This window comes from Prunus persica, chromosome G4 (genome assembly GCF_000346465.2).
Source record: "Prunus persica cultivar Lovell chromosome G4, Prunus_persica_NCBIv2, whole genome shotgun sequence".
Classification (NCBI taxonomy): Eukaryota; Viridiplantae; Streptophyta; class Magnoliopsida; order Rosales; family Rosaceae; genus Prunus; species Prunus persica.
In genome coordinates this window covers 25,049,106-25,065,499 of record NC_034012.1, presented here as the reverse complement: position 1 = coordinate 25,065,499, position 16,394 = coordinate 25,049,106, and the positions used below count along the sequence as shown (strand labels likewise).

Below are 16,394 nucleotides of genomic sequence, written 5' to 3'. Positions count from 1 at the left end.
TAAAACTTACAGGCCGTAAAACAAAGAAAAGCAATGCTGGCCTCACAGTTCAAAACGAGAGTGGTGTGCTCAAAGTGTTTCTTCGAAGGCCACAGCTGGAAGTTTCCGAGTCTAAGATACTCACTAATATGGAACAAGCTATGTTTAGAGAAGATGAGGTGAATATAAGGCCGCTCCGCGTCTCTGTGTTCAAACGCTTAGGGAGCAGACAGCCATCCCGCATCTCAGTCTTTCACCGCTTGGAAAACCCTTCCAATTCTCAACAAGGGAAAGTCCATAATAAAAGGAAATGGAAGGTTAGGAGTCAAGAGAAAGCCGTGATCGAGAAGGTCAAAAGGGTGAAAATAAAGGATGACCTTGTCCAAGTCAATTGCACCTCTTTCAAAGAAGCAGTGGGCCAAGATGATGATCCTCAAGATATCGAGGGATTCATTGACATAGTCCAACCAGCTCCACCCCAAATGGAGGAGGGTGGTCAAGCCACAATTGATGATCTGCAAGAAATTAATCTTGGTACAGTTGACGACCCAAAACCTATCTTTGTCAGCGCTTCGTTAACGCCGCAAGAGTTAGAAGAATTCACACAACTGTTGCAAGAGTACCGAGACGTATTTGCATGGAGTTATCTAGACATTCCAGGGTTAGACCCAAACGTTGCAGTTCACAAACTTGGGATAACTAACGAGGTTCGATGGGTGAAGCAAGCGCCACGCCGTTTTCGGCCAGAGTTAACAATCCAAATAGAAATTGAGATTGACAAGCTTATTGCTGCCGGTTTTATTCGAGAAGTCCACTATCCCACTTGGTTGTCCAATATTGTTCCAGTCCTTAAAAAAAAAAAACTGGGGCACTGCGTATATGCGTGGACTATAGAGATGTCAATGACGCATGCCCAAAAGATGAGTTTCCGCTCCCAATCACAAAATTATTGGTAGATGCAACAACCGGTTTTGGTGCTCTATCGTTCATGGATGGATTCTCAGGTTACAACCAAATAAAAATGGCTCCGGAGGATCAAGAAAAAACTGCCTTCCGCACTCCAAAAGGAATATATTGCTACACTGTGATGCCTTTTGGGTTGAAAAATGCTGGGGCAACTTACCAAAGAGCTATGACAACAATTTTCAATGACATGCTTCACAATACTATTGAGTGTTACATTGATGATTTGGTGGTTAAAACCAGGAAAAGGGAACATCATTTGAGTGACTTAAAACGAGTTTTTGATAGACTCCGAAAGCACCAGTTGAAAATGAACCCCTTGAAGTGTGCATTTGGGGTAACTTCAGGCAAATTCCTTGGCTTCGTTGTCCGACATCGAGGAATTGAAATTGATCCCTCAAAAATCAAGGCAATCCGTGAAATGCCTCCCCCTCAAAATTTAAGGGAGTTGCGAGGGTTGCAAGGGAGACTAGCCTATATACGACGGTTCATCTCAAATCTCTCTGGAAGGTGCCAACCATTCTCGAAGCTCATGAAGAAGGATGTTCCATTTGTATGGGATCAAGCATGTCAAAATGCCTTAGAAAGCATTAAACAATACCTATTAAATCCGCCAGTTCTTATGGCGCCAATTAAAGGGAAGCCCTTAATCTTGTATATTGCAGCGCTAGAACGCTCGTTGGGGGCATTGCTCGCTCAACACAATGATGATGGAAAGGAAAATGCACTCTACTACTTGAGTAGAACACTCGTAGGGGCAGAACAAAATTACACCCCTATCGAAAAGGTCTGCCTTGCATTAGTGTTTGCTGTCCAGAAACTACGACACTACATCCTCTCTCATAGAGTCATCTTGATTTCCAAGGCAGATCCGCTCCGATATTTAATGTCCAAGCCTGTGCTCTCTGGGCGAATAGCCAAGTGGTCACTCCTCCTCTCTGAGTTTGAGATAAAATTTATGCCACAAAAGGCGATCAAAGGGCAAGCTCTTGCCGATTTCTTGGCTGCTCATCCTACTCCCGACAACATGGAGTTACTTGCTGATTTGCTTGATGAGGAGGTGTTCACAATAGAAGCACTTACATGGCAACTATATTTTGATGGGGCAGCAAGAAGAAACGGAGCTGGGGCAGGATTAGTATTCATCATGCCGTCTGGGGGCTTAATCCCATACTCATTCTCCTTACTAACTTTATGTTCAAATAATGTGGCAGAATACGAGGCACTCATCATTGGCCTTGAAATTGCCCTCGAGATGCATATTGATTGTTTGCAAGCATATGGTGATTCATAGTTGGCCGTCAGACAGTTGAATGGTCAATATGCAGTCAGAAATGCTACTCTCGTCCCATACCATGAAAGGGCGAAGTATCTCATGTCACAGTTTCAAGACATTCATGTTAGTCACATCCCGAGGTCGAAAAATGATAAAGCTGATGCACTAGCTAATTTGGCTGCATCGTTAACACTACCTAGCGAAAAGGATATCCAAGTCACCGTTGGGGAACGTTATTTACTACCCCCAGCTATAGAGAGAATTGAAGAAGTTGTGGATTCAAATGTTATTACGTCCTCCGAATATGAGGAGGAACCGGATGATCTTGATTGGCGCCATCCCATAATCGAGTATCTACTACTTGGCAAGTTGCCAAATGACTCAAGGAAAAAGGCTGAAGTCCGACGCAGAGCCACTCGATTTCTGCACTTAAATGATACCTTGTACAAAAGATCATTTGATGGTATGTTGTTAAGGTGTCTGTCGAAACAAGATGCAACTATGGCCCTTCATGATACTCATGCTGGCACTTGTGGTGCTCATCAAGCTGGTCCAAAACTTTCGAACCAACTGAAGAGATTGGGTTATTACTGGCCAACAATGGTCCGAGACTCAATAAAATTTGCAACCACATGTAAAGATTGCCAATTACATGGAGATTTTATTCACCAACCTCCCCAACAATTGCATCCGACAACTTTGTCTTGGCCATTTGAAGCTTGGGGTTTAGATGTTATTGGTATGATAAAGCCTAAGTCATCACGTCAACATCAATACATCTTGGCCGCGACTAATTACTTCTCTAAATGGGCTGAAGCAATTCCTTTAAAGGAGGTACGAGCAGACGATGTTACAAACTTCATAAGGAACCACATCATCTACCGTTATGGGGTTCCATCGAAGATTATATCTGACAATGCATTGTATTTCAAATGCAAGTCCATGACCAAGTTGTGCGAGAAGTATAAGTTTCAACACTCGTTCTCCGCGAGTTACAATCTGTCGTCAAATGGTCAAGCTGAAGCTTTCAATAAAGTATTGTGCAATATCCTAAAGAAGGTGGTCTTAGGAAACAAAAGAGATTGGCATGAACGCCTCCCTGAAGCATTATGGGCTTACAGGATGACCATACGCAACTCAACAGGATGTACACCGTACAATTTGGTGTTTGGTTCTGAGGCGGTTCTACCGTTAGAAGTCCAATTGCCATCGTTAAGGGTAGCATTACAGCTAACAAACCCCGACGAGAATGCAAATGTGAGACTGGCAGAATTGGAAGCTCTCGATGAGAAAAGATTGGCGGCTCAACAAAGGCTCGAAATATATCAGGCTCAGGTGGCAGGGGCATTCAACAGAAAAGTTAAGTTCAGATCTTTCTCAATTGGAGACTTGGTTTTAACTGTCCGAAGACCCTTCGTCATTACTAGGAAAATGCATGGTAAGTTTGAACCCAAGTGGGAGGGGCCCTACGTCGTTACTAAGGTCTTCTCCAAGGGTGCCTACGAGTTGTCAAACTCCGAAGGCAAGTGCATATATCCTTGTGTGAACGAGAAATTCGTCAAGAAGTTTTACGCTTGATGTTTGGAAAAAAATTATATAAAAAAAAAAAAAACAAAGACCCGTTGGACTGAAAACCCAAAAGGGCTGTTCAAGCAAAAGTTAGGGTAAATTAAAAAATGCTCGTTGGGCTGAAAACCCGAAAGGGCGGCCCAAGCAAAAATTAGAGCACCAAAAAAAAAATATATATTTGGCTTTGTGGGTTGAAAACCTGAAAGGGCAGCCCAAGCAAAGAACTACGGTTGACTTGATCCCTAAAAAAGGGGTACGTAGGCAGTCTAGTCTCTAAAAAGCTAGATTCAGTCACAAGACCCAAAATCCCCCTTCATTACCTCAATTCAAGGAGGGTGAACTGCGTTCGGCTTGATCCTTTCACAAGGTACGTAGGCAAGCTAGCCCAAAAGCTAGATGCAGCCGTAAACTATCATGAATTCATTCTTGTCCACCGATGGTGTTAGCACGTGGTTAAACTGTTGTATACTACGCAAAAACTCCAACTTCGCACGAGTATAAACTGTGAAATAGAAAAGCAAAATCCGACAAAATCTTTATTCTGAAAATTGTTCTTGGTGGAAAAACTACATTACAAGAGCAAAAGAATACTGAAGCAAAGGCCTACCTACAAATTCTTGGTGGATAAACCATACCACAAGAATATTTATTGAAGGGAAAAATCATGCTAAACAAAAAAAAAAAATAATGATAGTAGGGTCATCACTTAGAGCTCACTACAAGAAGAAAACAGGGCATTGATTAGGCGGTGGATCTCTTGCTCTTGAGCCTTCATTGACAGTCGAGTGCTCCCGATATGGGGAAGTAGATCTTCTTTAGCATCAATTCTGGATTGTTGAAGCTGTATTGCTTGTTCATTCTGATGCTCCAAAGAAATCTCCAAGTTCATCTTTTGCATATTAAGGGAAGTTTTCTTAGCTTCATGCTCTTCCCGCATCTGGCGAACTCTCTCTTCTGCTTCCCTGATGGTAACTTCCTTGACATCCAAGTCTTCAATCTCTTTAGCAACCTCTGTAAGTTCTCCCTCAAGAGCCAGCTTGGTGTTTAAACATTCCTCGTGTTGGCGGATCAAATCATGAATCACATCAATATTCACATCTCCTAGGGCTTCAATATAGGCACTGCTCTTGGAATGTCGCCTGGCAAGCTCAAAAATCCAATCCACAAGCTGGGCAAACTGCTTAAATGCAGTTTCACCACACCCAAGAATGTCTACGGTTGACCCCAAAAGCCGAAGGGCCTTGATGATCTCATAATGGTGCATATGAAGTTGAGCAGGTGTCTCTGAGGAGTAAAGTATGCTAAAGATACCTTCAATTTCTCTACTGATAAACTCCCGCCTATTCTGGTTTACCCCATTCCCAAAAATCTGATGAACAAAGTTCTCGACTGATACCAAATTTTGGAGGGGTCGCACAACTGCTATAGGCCCAACACTTTCAGGAAACTGATCATCAGCTGGGCTATTCTGAACTTGTTGAAATTCAGACACTTCAGCCAGGAAGTCTGACCCACTACCACCCATGCTGGAGTTAGCACTCTCATGATGAATATTTTCCTCTTCACCTGAAGAAATGACTTCAAAGGTTGGGTTATCCACGTCAATAGGCTCCATTTCGCGAGGAAAAAGGATGTCGTCAAATCTCATTTCCCCCTGCACCGGATTAGAACTCTCTTCGTCAAGAACATGGCTAGAGCTTCCATCCTCAACCTTGTTGTGATCTGCATGTCGCGCCCGTTTGTGGTGTGAGTCTCGATTAATCCTTTGGGATTGGTACATCACGTGATTAACCCCTGAGAAATGTTCCCCTTTAGCATTGGGAATTCTCTTCTTGTGTCCTCTGCTCGAAGAAGCACCACGAGGAAGTGAAGATGAATTAAAGCCGCTTTTGCTCATGCCGGTCGAAATACTTTTCAAATTATCAGTCACAAAGACGTGGTCCCTCCTTGGGACATGCCTGTCTACCACTGAGAAAATCTTTGACACAGAAAAGCCCATATAAGGTGCACATGCAGTCATCCACCATCTACAATACCACCAAGAGCATTCCCCAATGCGGGTGGAGCGCGGAATATAGAAACGCGCTATGGTATCTTTGCGTAGAAGGACTACTTGGGCTCTCGCCAACTTCTCAATCCCGCATCGCTGCCTCTCACATACACTAAATAAAAGTTTGTTCTCCGGAACTCCTTGATCAAAGCCAAACTGGCGAGCAAATCTATTTGGGTAGTAAAGCTCCAACCAAAGATCGCCACCTAACCTTACAGGAAGCAGTGCAGAGCGCATACAAACCAAGAATTCAAAGGCATCGTCCCCAAGGCTCTCTGTGTCTAAAAGAATGCAATCTTCTTGTGCAAGGAAGATACTGGGACGATAAACCATAAACTCACTCCTGAAGATGATTCTATCTTGATTAGAGCTGACATATTTGGCTTCAATCTGACTATACCTCGCTAGAAGAGGGTAATGTGCTGGAAAATCATTGTCACTCCGACGATCGATCAGATCAGGAAAGTGCTCCCCTAACCATCCAATCACATAATGAATGGGAAGATATGCATTTGCTAAACCAGGACCCTTACGATGAGTAGCAACTGTACCGAGGGCATGATAAATAAGTCCCAACACTGCTGGAGCAAGAGAAACTCTAAACCCTCTCGCCATCAAACTTGCCATATAGAAACATTCTGGCCTTATAGCATTATCAAGGGGCAAAACAAAATGGCTAAGCCAAAAGGCTAAAAAAGCAGCCAATTGTCCTTCACGTGAAATGTTCAAGGGAAATTTGAGGTCTTTGGCCTTATGTTTGGGAACTATGTTATTTTTATTCCCCGCAGCACCATATATGGCTTCCCCTCGAAAGAAATGCTCAATCCATTGATCGTGGAAAACTTGCCCTGTCTTATGGAAAACACATAGTTGAGCATGGATTTTCAAAAGTTCACCAATGGTTGAAGGATACAGGTCTTCACGGCATAATTCTCTGTTTAAAGGGATAAATTCATCATAGGGGAGACCCAAAATTGGTAACCCGCCAATAACTTTTAGGTCGTATAAGCAAATGCCCATTTCACCGTTCCCATGATGAAATGTGTTGGATAAAGGCCCCCATAACTCGCAGAATGCTCTCCAAACATTAGGGCAAAAATCATAGGAGTACCGAGAAATGGCCACAGCCCCATATATATCAGCTTGACGAAGGACATCACCAAAGTCATTCAAAATAGACTCCGTCCACTCCAGTACAAAGGATCGAAAGTTAGCCCGACCGAAAAATCTGAAATTGCTTCCCCATGAAATTTTGTTACGAAGCATCCTGTGCATAGCCGGATAAAATTCATCTCTAGGAAGACACTGTTTATCTCCTTCAATCTCATTGTCTACTTTCATCAAAGAGTGGGCTAGAAAACATGGGCCCTTTGCTTGAGAAATTTGAATAACTCGGTCTTCTTCATGGGGGTTGAATTTGAGATGTCCACTACTCACGTGATCTGTGGTGAACCATGTTGTCCGACTCTCAGGTGGCACCATAAGCCTGATCGAAATCAGAGGACAAGATCTCATGTACTGGGGGCCAAAGGCGATGGCCCTACCATATTCATCGGAAGCATGTTCCTTGTGAAGATTTCCATAAGCATCCATCACCTGAAATCAAAGGTCAAAAAAATATATACATATGTTAGCTTATAATGCTAGTTAAAGGCATCTCAAGCTTTGCACGCGTAAAAGTGTCACACGCACAAAGCTTGAGGGGGCATCTGTTGGAATAAAAAAAAAAATCACAAAAATCACAAAAAATATTGGAACGTGGGATTGGATTGGTGGGGGGGAAGTTTGGAAAAAGGTGGGGGTCTAAACCAATGAAAACGTTTAAGAGAGTTTAGTGGCTCCTATTTTTGGGGGAGCTGATTGTTCAGTTTTCAGTATAAGTATTCTGTAAAAAAAAGGAAAGGGACAGAAGAAGAAAACTGCTGCAGGAGAAAAATTGGAGGAGCACAAATACAAGAGAAGACATTTTCACAGGTATATGGATTCTGTCAATTAATTCTTGTTGGGTGGCAACCCTCAAATCATTTTTCTTGGATGATGAATCCATATTGGGTGGCAACCCTCAAATAAAACTCCTGGATGATAAATCCATAATGGGTGGCAACCCTTAAATCATGAACAACAAATCCATGAGAGGATTCCTGTTTAACAAAGCTCTGCCGAGCAAAAGGAAATCCTTTGAAATGGAAATGGTGTTTGAAGGGTTAATTCCAAAAATGCACAGAAAAAAGAGAGCGTGAATTACCTCTTGGGCTCTCTCACCACTCCTCTCCATCTCTGCTTAAGAAGGCCTTTATTTTTCTCTCTGAGCAAACTACATCAAAAAAAAAATGTAAAGGATGTTAGTCATGAAGAAAAGAATAGGCAGAGGAAAAAAATGGAGATCTGTAAAAAAAAAGGGGAAAGAAAATAGAGGCCATGTTTTTCTGTCACAGCCCCTCTCCCTCTCTCTCTTAGATGATCCTCTTGTTGGGCACACAATCACAACAGACAGGAAAAAATTAAAGCAGGAAAACAGCCCCGTTTTGGGAGGAGGGCTTGGTGTTGTATATAGCAATAACAAACAAAAAAAGACAGCCACTGAAAAAAAAAAAAAAAAAGACATCAAATTCCCTGAATGGTATATCCATTTTTGGGCATCAAACTCATTCAGTGAGTTCTCAAGAGCACAAATCCAATTTGGGTACAAAACCCACAAACAAAATCACTGAGGGTTTAATCTCACAGCAAATAAAAAATAAACTGTGCTTGAAAAGGAAGACAACCATGTTGGCTGTGGCTCGACCCGATGCTGCAGATAGCAGCAGCAAATAACAAAGAAGAAGGAAGACTCCTGTCGAAAGAAAAAAGGGGAGAAAGCTTCGGGGGTACTGTTGGCCACAACAAACAAAACTTAAAACTAGTTGGGCTCTGGGTGTGTGAAAGAAATTTAAAAAAAAAAAGAGTGGCCATTTTTTTGTTGGCAGTTCCATATGGCAGCTTTGAAAAAAAAAAAGAAAAGGAAAGAAGGTGGTTGTACGCCACTTCGCTGGGTTAAAAGGAGCAGAACTTGGGAAGGGCCACGTTGGGGCAGCCCATCATTGAATCCCCCATCTGTTGGTTTCTTAGCAAACAACCAAAATACAGATCATGATGTATGACAATAAAAAAAAGAGGTTTGCTACAGTCATAAAAAAGAAGGAGAAAAGTCAAAGCAAAAAAAAAAAAAAAAGAAGGAGGTGGCTGACGCCACTTTGTTGGAGATTGGAAGAAAAGAAAAAAACAAGGACACAAGAAACTTGGTGTTGCAGAGAAAAAAAGAGGAAAAAGACAAAAAAAGTCTGAAACCTCTTGATGTGTTGCAGCAGTTTGTTTTTTCTTCTTCTGGTTTTCTCTCGTTGTTTGCAATACCGATTGGGACTTCGTGAACTTTTATTTAAAGACTGAACAGTAACAATGTTTGCTTTTAATTCGGGCTGATCACAAGTATTCCAGATAAAGATGGGACTGCAAGGTCTGATTTTACTTAGAAACAAACTCTATAAAGAGTTGGATAGCTATCAGGTTGTTTTAATCGCCTGCTGGATCAAAGTTTTCTGGGCTCTTTGCTCATGGGCTGTCAGGGAATAATTATCCATTGACTCTCAGAAGCCCATACAATTAATGGGTAACCCAAATAATTACCCATTAAATTTCCTAAGGCCCAAATTTCCTATCATATGGTTAATGGATTAGTTATAAAAAAAATCCTTGTAGCCATATTTGGGTCCAAGTGCAAATGTCAACTTTAGAAAATTAGTGGGTTAATCAAAATTGCTCATTAATTTTCTGGGACATTGACAAAAAGAAAAAGTGGTACAAAACCATCCAAATTTTTCCCATGGGTCATCTACCCATGAAAATTCCAATGAGATTAAATTCAAATATCTCAAACACAAATTCTCAATTAATGGGCCACACTTACCCATTAATTTCAAAATTTTCCTATAGGTCACCTGCCTATGAAAATCCCCAAATTATCTCAAAGATACAAATTCTAAATTATTGGGTCATACATACCCATTAATTTCCAATTTTTCCCATAGGTCATCTACCTATGAAAATCTTCAAATCGTCTCAAAGACACCAACTCTAAATTATTGGGCCACACTTACCCATTAATTTCTGAATTTTCGAACTACGTTGGTTTGATCCCTTTAAAAGGGTACGTAGGCAATCTAGAGATTCAATCTAGATGCAACCATCCCAAACACATTTCCATATCGAATCCCTGGTTTATTCAGCTGAATTCACTCAAACTCCCCTCAATCAAACTTATTCAAATTCTTCGTTTTACGATGAGTCATTTATTCATCATGAATCTTTGAACTACGAGTGGCTTGATTCCCGCAAGGGGTACGTAGGCATCCTGAGGTTGGACTTGGGAGCAGCTGCAAAATCGAACACACACGTTCTGTTTCTTTATGATGGAATCAATGGGTTTTCCCTTGAAGCAAGGGATTGTAATTAAGAGACTTGCGTCTCGAATGGGTCGAACCTAAAATAATAAAATCCCATTATTTAATTAGTGGTGGTGAAATTATATTAGGAAGATCACAATTTTCCTTCAACACTATCTGTTTCAAGGAATTGACCGTTCAATACTAGAGACAATTCTGAACAAAGACACATCAAAGAATATATGGGATTCTTTGAAACAGAAGTATCAAGGCACTACATGGTTCAAGCGAGCACAACTACAAGCTCTTCGTAAAGAGTTTGAGATTCTCCACATAAAGGCAGGAGAATCCATGAATGAATACTTTGCCAGGAGTCTCACCATAGTTAAATACATGAGGCTTCCCACAATTTGTTTGTAGATGGTGCTGTCTACTTTTACTCCATCTTCATCTCTCAAAAGTTTGCAACCTGGGACAATGGGATTAAGAACCGGATTGCTTTTATTCATTCCAAACTTTTCAAGCACCTCCACAGCATATTTCTTTTGGCTAATGAATATTCCATAAGTTCTTTGCATAACTTCTATACCAAGAAAATACCTCATCTTCCCAAGATCAGTCATGTCAAACTCAAGCATCATTGATCTCTTAAACTCAGCAAACATAGATTCATCATTGCCAGTAAATATGAGATCATCAACATAAAGACTCACAATTAGAATTTTACATTCCTTTGCTGTCTTTGTGAACAAAGTGTGTTCATAATGACATCTTTCAAATCCTCTGTTCATGAAATAAGCCTCTATACGACTATACCAAGCTCGTGGAGCTTGTTTAAGTCCGTGTAAAGCCTTTTTGAGCCTATAGACTTTCTGTTCATTGCCTTTGCGCACATAACCTTAAGGGTGCTCAACAAACACTTCCTCATTTAATTCCCCATGCAGAAAGGCAGACTTCACATCCAGCTAGTAGATTGTCCATTGTCTTTGAGCTGCAAGTGCTATTACAAGATGGATCGTATCTAACCGTGCCACAGGTGCAAACACTTCTGTATAGTCTATTCCATGTTGTTGAGAATATCTTTTTGCTACGAGCCTTGCCTTATACTTGTCTACTTCTCCATTCTCATTAAGCTTCGTTTTATATACCCACTTCACTCCAATCTTCTTTCCTCCAGTAGGTAACTCCTTCAATTCCCATGTATCATTCTTTTCTATTGCTTTGATTTCTGAATCCATGGCTTTTCTCCATTTTTCACTTTTCACTGCATCTTCGAAATGAACTGGATCAGCTGCTGCAATCATGACAAAATGCGCCAAATCATCTTCTTTAGAGAGACCCTCTCCTGTTTCATAATCTTCCATCTAGGCTGGTGGTCTTCTATTTCTCCCTTCATTGAAATTGGGAGGATTTTCTTCAACTGGTTCATCTGAAGAAGAATTTCCCATTTCTTCTATTGTGGCATTATTAAAGTCAGCAGCACCTTCTTCTTCATTTCCAGCGACTATGGTTGCTCCTTTTTCATTGTCACCCCACTCCAAATAAGCTAATATTACTTCTTCATGTCTTTTGTCCCAATCCCAACTTTTATCCTCTTCAAACACAACATCTCTACTTACAAGTATTTTTTGAGAGACTGGATCATACAATCTGTATGCTTTAGACTCCTCACTGACGCCAAACAAGACTCACCTTAAGCTTTTATCATCCAACTTTGTTCTTTTGCTATCAAGTACATGTACATGAGAGACACACCCAAAAACCTTGAAATACTCCACTGTCGGTTTAACTCCACTCCATGCTTCTTCAGGAGTTTGATTTTTGATAGCAAAAGTTGGGCTTCTATTCAACACATGTACAGTCCAGTTAACTGCTTTCGCCCAGAAAATTTTGGGAATTTTCTTCTCCGAGAGCATGCTACGAACCATATTCATTATGGTTCTATTTTTCCTCTCTGCAACTCCTTTCTGTTGTGGAGTATATGATGCCGTCAATTGTCTGCGTATCCCACTGTCATTACAAAAATTGTTGAACTCTTGTGATGTAAATTCACCACCTCTATCTGTTCGCAGCCCCCTTATACTTGAACTTGTTTCCTTTTCTACAAGATTTTTATAGCATTTGAAAAGTAATAAAAGCTTCTGATTTTTCTCCCAGAAAATAAATCCATGTCTTGTGATTGAAATCATCAATAAAACTGATCATGTACCTTTTCTTGCTATTTGAGATTGGCGTGATTGGCCCACAGATATCAGCATGAATGAGTTGAAGTATTTGAGAGGCCCTCCAAGTGCTCATTGTTGGGAATGTATCCCTGTGCTGTTTGCCCACCAAACAATCTTTACATACTTTGGAAGGAGTCTTGAGTTGGGGTAATCCTTTCACCATTTGCTTATGCTGGAGAGTTTTCAAGCCTTGGAAATTCAAGTGCCCATACCTACAATGCCAAAGATGTGTTTGGTCCTCTGTGACTGTATTGAAACACGTAGACTCTCTTGGCTGAGATTTAGCAAGTAGAACAAACATCCTGTTGGATGACATTTCGGACTCCATAAGCAAGCCTCTTTCAGGATGAAAGATCTTGCACTTTCCACGTTGAAATACAATTGTAAGTCCCTTCTGTAGAAGTTGTCCAATACTCAGCAAATTATTCTTTAGCTTCGGCACATAAAACACTCCAGTGATGATTTGATCAACCCTATTTACTCGTAGCCTTATGTTGCCTTTCCCATATACTGCCATGCTTGAGTTATTTCCAAGCTTTACTGAGTCTCTGAAGCTCGCATCCAAATCTGAGAAACATTCCTCCTTCCCGCACATATGATTACTGCAACCCAAGTCAAGATACCATAAATCTTCCATGTTCTTCTTTTTATCATCTACATAAGCCATTAGCAATATCTCTTCCTTAGCCTCTACAAAATTTGCTCATTTCTCCTTGCTTGGGCATTCATATTGAAAATGCCCTAGTTTATGGCAGTGGTAACATTCCACTGTGGATTTGTCAAAGCTCCTGCCTCTCCCTCGACCTCTTCCTCTAAAACTTCCATGTCCACGACCTCTTCCTCCAGAGGACTCATCATATGTTACCTTCAATGCTTGTTCTTCTGTGACGTGATCATTCATACGTTGCTCATGCACGAGTAGACTACTCTGTAACTCATCGATGGACATAGAGTTTAAATCATGTGACTCTTCAATGGAGCAAACAACATAATCAAACTTAGAAATCATTGACCTCAAAATCTTTTCAATGACTAACACATCTCCCAAATTTTCACCATGAAGCCTCATTTTGTTAGCTATGGTGAGAGTCCTGGCAAAGTATTCATTCACGGATTCTTCTGCCTTCATGTGAAGAATCTCAAACTCTTTACGAAGAGCTTGTAGATGTGCTCGCTTGACTCGTGTGGTGCCTTGATACTTCTGTTTCAAAGAATCCCAGATATTCTTTGATGTGTCTTTGTTCAGAATTGTCTCTAGGATTGAACGGTCAATTCCTTGAAACAGATAGCTCTTGGCTTTCAGATCCTTCAGCTTCTGATCTTCAAAGGCTTTCCTTTGTCCTTCTGTGAGATCTGCTTCTCCTGCTGCTGCAGGGATCCCATTCTCCACCAGACCCCAATATTCCTTTGATCACAAGAAGTTTTCCATAAGCATAGACCAGTGATCGTAGTGACCATCAAACTTATGAATCGCTGGCTACACATAGCTATTTTCTAACGTCATATTCACACCTAGAAGACTGCTGCTTCTTCTGATTTCAAATCAGGCACCCTGGAAGGAAGCTCTGATACCAATTGTTGTAAAACTGATAAGGCACAACACGAGTTAAACATCCACAGTTGCAAGCTCTTTGCAAAGAGTTTGAGATGCTTCACATGAAGGATGGAGAATCGGTGAATGAGTATTTTGGAAGAACTCTCATCATAGCCACCAAGATGAGAAAGAATGGAGAAAGAATGGAAGACGTGATAATCATTGAAAAGATCCTGCGATCCATGACTCCGAAGTATGATTATGTTGTGTGCTCCATTGAGGAGTTGAATGATTTGGATTCTTTGTCCATCGATGAACTTCAAAGCAGTCTTTTGGTGCATGAACAACGGATAAGCTTACATACTGTGGATGAACAAGCATTGCAAGTCACTCACGAAAGAGGTGGAGGTTGCAATGCTTACAGTGGAAGAGGTAGAGGAAGGGGCAGGTTTGGTTAGGATAAATCTACCATAGAATGTTACAACTGTCATGAGCTTGGGCACTTTCAGTGGGAGTGCCCCAAGAAGGAAAAGATTCTAGAGCAAACTTTGCAGAGACAAGTGAAGAGATGTTGTTGATGGCATATGTGGATGTCGACAAGTCTGATAAAGATCATATTTGGTTCCTGGATTCGGGTTGCAGCAACCATATGTGCTGCAAAAGGGAAATATTTTCTGATTTAGATAGCAACTTTAGGGAATCCGTGAAGCTGGGGAATGATTCAAGTCTCACTGTGCTAGGGAAGGGTAATATTCGAATGGAGGTAAATGGGATTGTGCAAATAATCACTGGAGTTTTCTATGTAATAGAGTTAAAGAATAACCTACTGAGCATTGGCCAGCTACAAGAAAAGGGCCTTGCTGTGCTCATGCAACAAGGAAAATGCAAGATCTTTCATCATGAGAAAGGCCTAATCATGGAGACTGAGATGTCATGTAATCGAATGTTCACTATTGTTGCGCCTATTCTTAACAACTAAAATGAGTTATTAAAAACAGCAACTTTAATTCTCGCAAGTGCACGAACCGTTTATAGTATAGCTTATGTAAATACGAGGTCGATCCCACGGAGAATGGTAACTTGGTTCCAAGTTAAATTACTTAGAATGCTAGAAAAACATAGAACAAAGAAAATGACTAACTAGCTAAAGGCAAGGTCAAATTCAACAATGCCTCTTGCTAATTACTCAAGGTCTAGGACAGAATCCTAGCACCACACACGCACTCGAAATGGGGGGTTTTGTTGTTGAAATGAAAACAAGAAAGTGAAATGAAAGTGCTCGAAAGTAAACACTAGCAGCAATGAACAAGTTGTAAAACAATGATGGAGAGGTGTTAGAGCCTTGGAATCTGCCACTAGTCTTCCTATCCAAGTTATGAATGCACAGAAATTGACTCAAGCTTCATCAACAATAGATTATCGCATACAAGCCTATGGTATCTAGGTGCAGGATGCATCATTCTCCTAAGGCATGTGATTGTGCATGGTATCTACACAGCACGTGATCTCTAATATGCAACCTAAGCATGGTATCTACTTAGAATAAAGCATACAAGAGTCATTAAGCTCCTTGAGAATATGATAATCACACAAGTCCTAGAACATGGTATTTGTCCTAGTCAACCTATGGTTGTTAACCCCTTGAATGATTCTTAGGCCATTCATGTGTTGCTTGTGAAAGGAGAGTAGAATTGGTGAATCTAAACCCCTTCCCAACCTGTGCTAGATGCATAAAATCCTAGTTAGCTACTCCAAGAAAACATACATCAAGCACATAATAAACTGGAGATTAACAACTTGATAATAAAAGCAAGGAAATCAATTAACTATAAAATCATCCATACCATTGAATATTCATGACTAGGGCTTCATCCTAAGCCCTAACTAAATGGATTAGTTAGACATAACTATGAATACAGAAAATAAGAAATACATAGATAGGATAAAGAGAGGAGAAGAACTAGATGGTGGCAGCAAGGTAGTTCCCAGGACAGCTCCAAGCTCCCTTCTCTCTTTGTGGTGAATCTGAATGTGTATGAGAGTAATGGATGAAGTGAATGTGTGTGTCTGCCCTCTCTCTTTTGAATGAGTGTGCAACTCTCTATTTATAGAGTGCAATTTCGTGCTCCCCTTTGGCTGGTGAAACACACCTCTCTTAGCTGCTCCCAATTGCCTAAGCTGCCCAATAAATGCCAACTTTTCCAACTGCCCAATAAATGCTTTGGTGGACTTTTCTTGGTTTCTTTATGGAAAGCTTGACTTTTGTTCATCTTTTTGACTTCCCATACTGATTTGTCTCCCATGTGTAGCCTACCAGAATTCCTGGAAAATGGTCCTTGATTTGTGCAGACAAGATCCATAATTAAGCATGCCATGTTTT

The 16,394-nt window shown here is 40.9% G+C and overlaps 1 protein-coding gene across 1 annotated transcript; it reads left to right on the top strand.

Annotated features, from left to right (window-relative positions):
• Window positions 14,137–14,993, top strand: LOC109948762. The gene is made up of 2 exons (XM_020562477.1): window positions 14,137–14,446; window positions 14,524–14,993. Exons 1-2 carry the CDS (start codon window positions 14,137–14,139, stop codon window positions 14,991–14,993), a joined length of 780 nt encoding a protein of 259 aa, XP_020418066.1.

Excerpts from the sequence above, each read along its gene's own strand:
- LOC109948762 (XM_020562477.1), top strand. The coding sequence starts at position 14,137 with ATGAAGGATGGAGAATCGGTGAATGAGTATTTTGGAAGAACTCTCATC. Across the intron at positions 14,447-14,523 it reads CAATGCTTACAGTGGAAGAG|TGGGAGTGCCCCAAGAAGGA; the intron begins GTAGAGGAAGGG and ends GGGCACTTTCAG.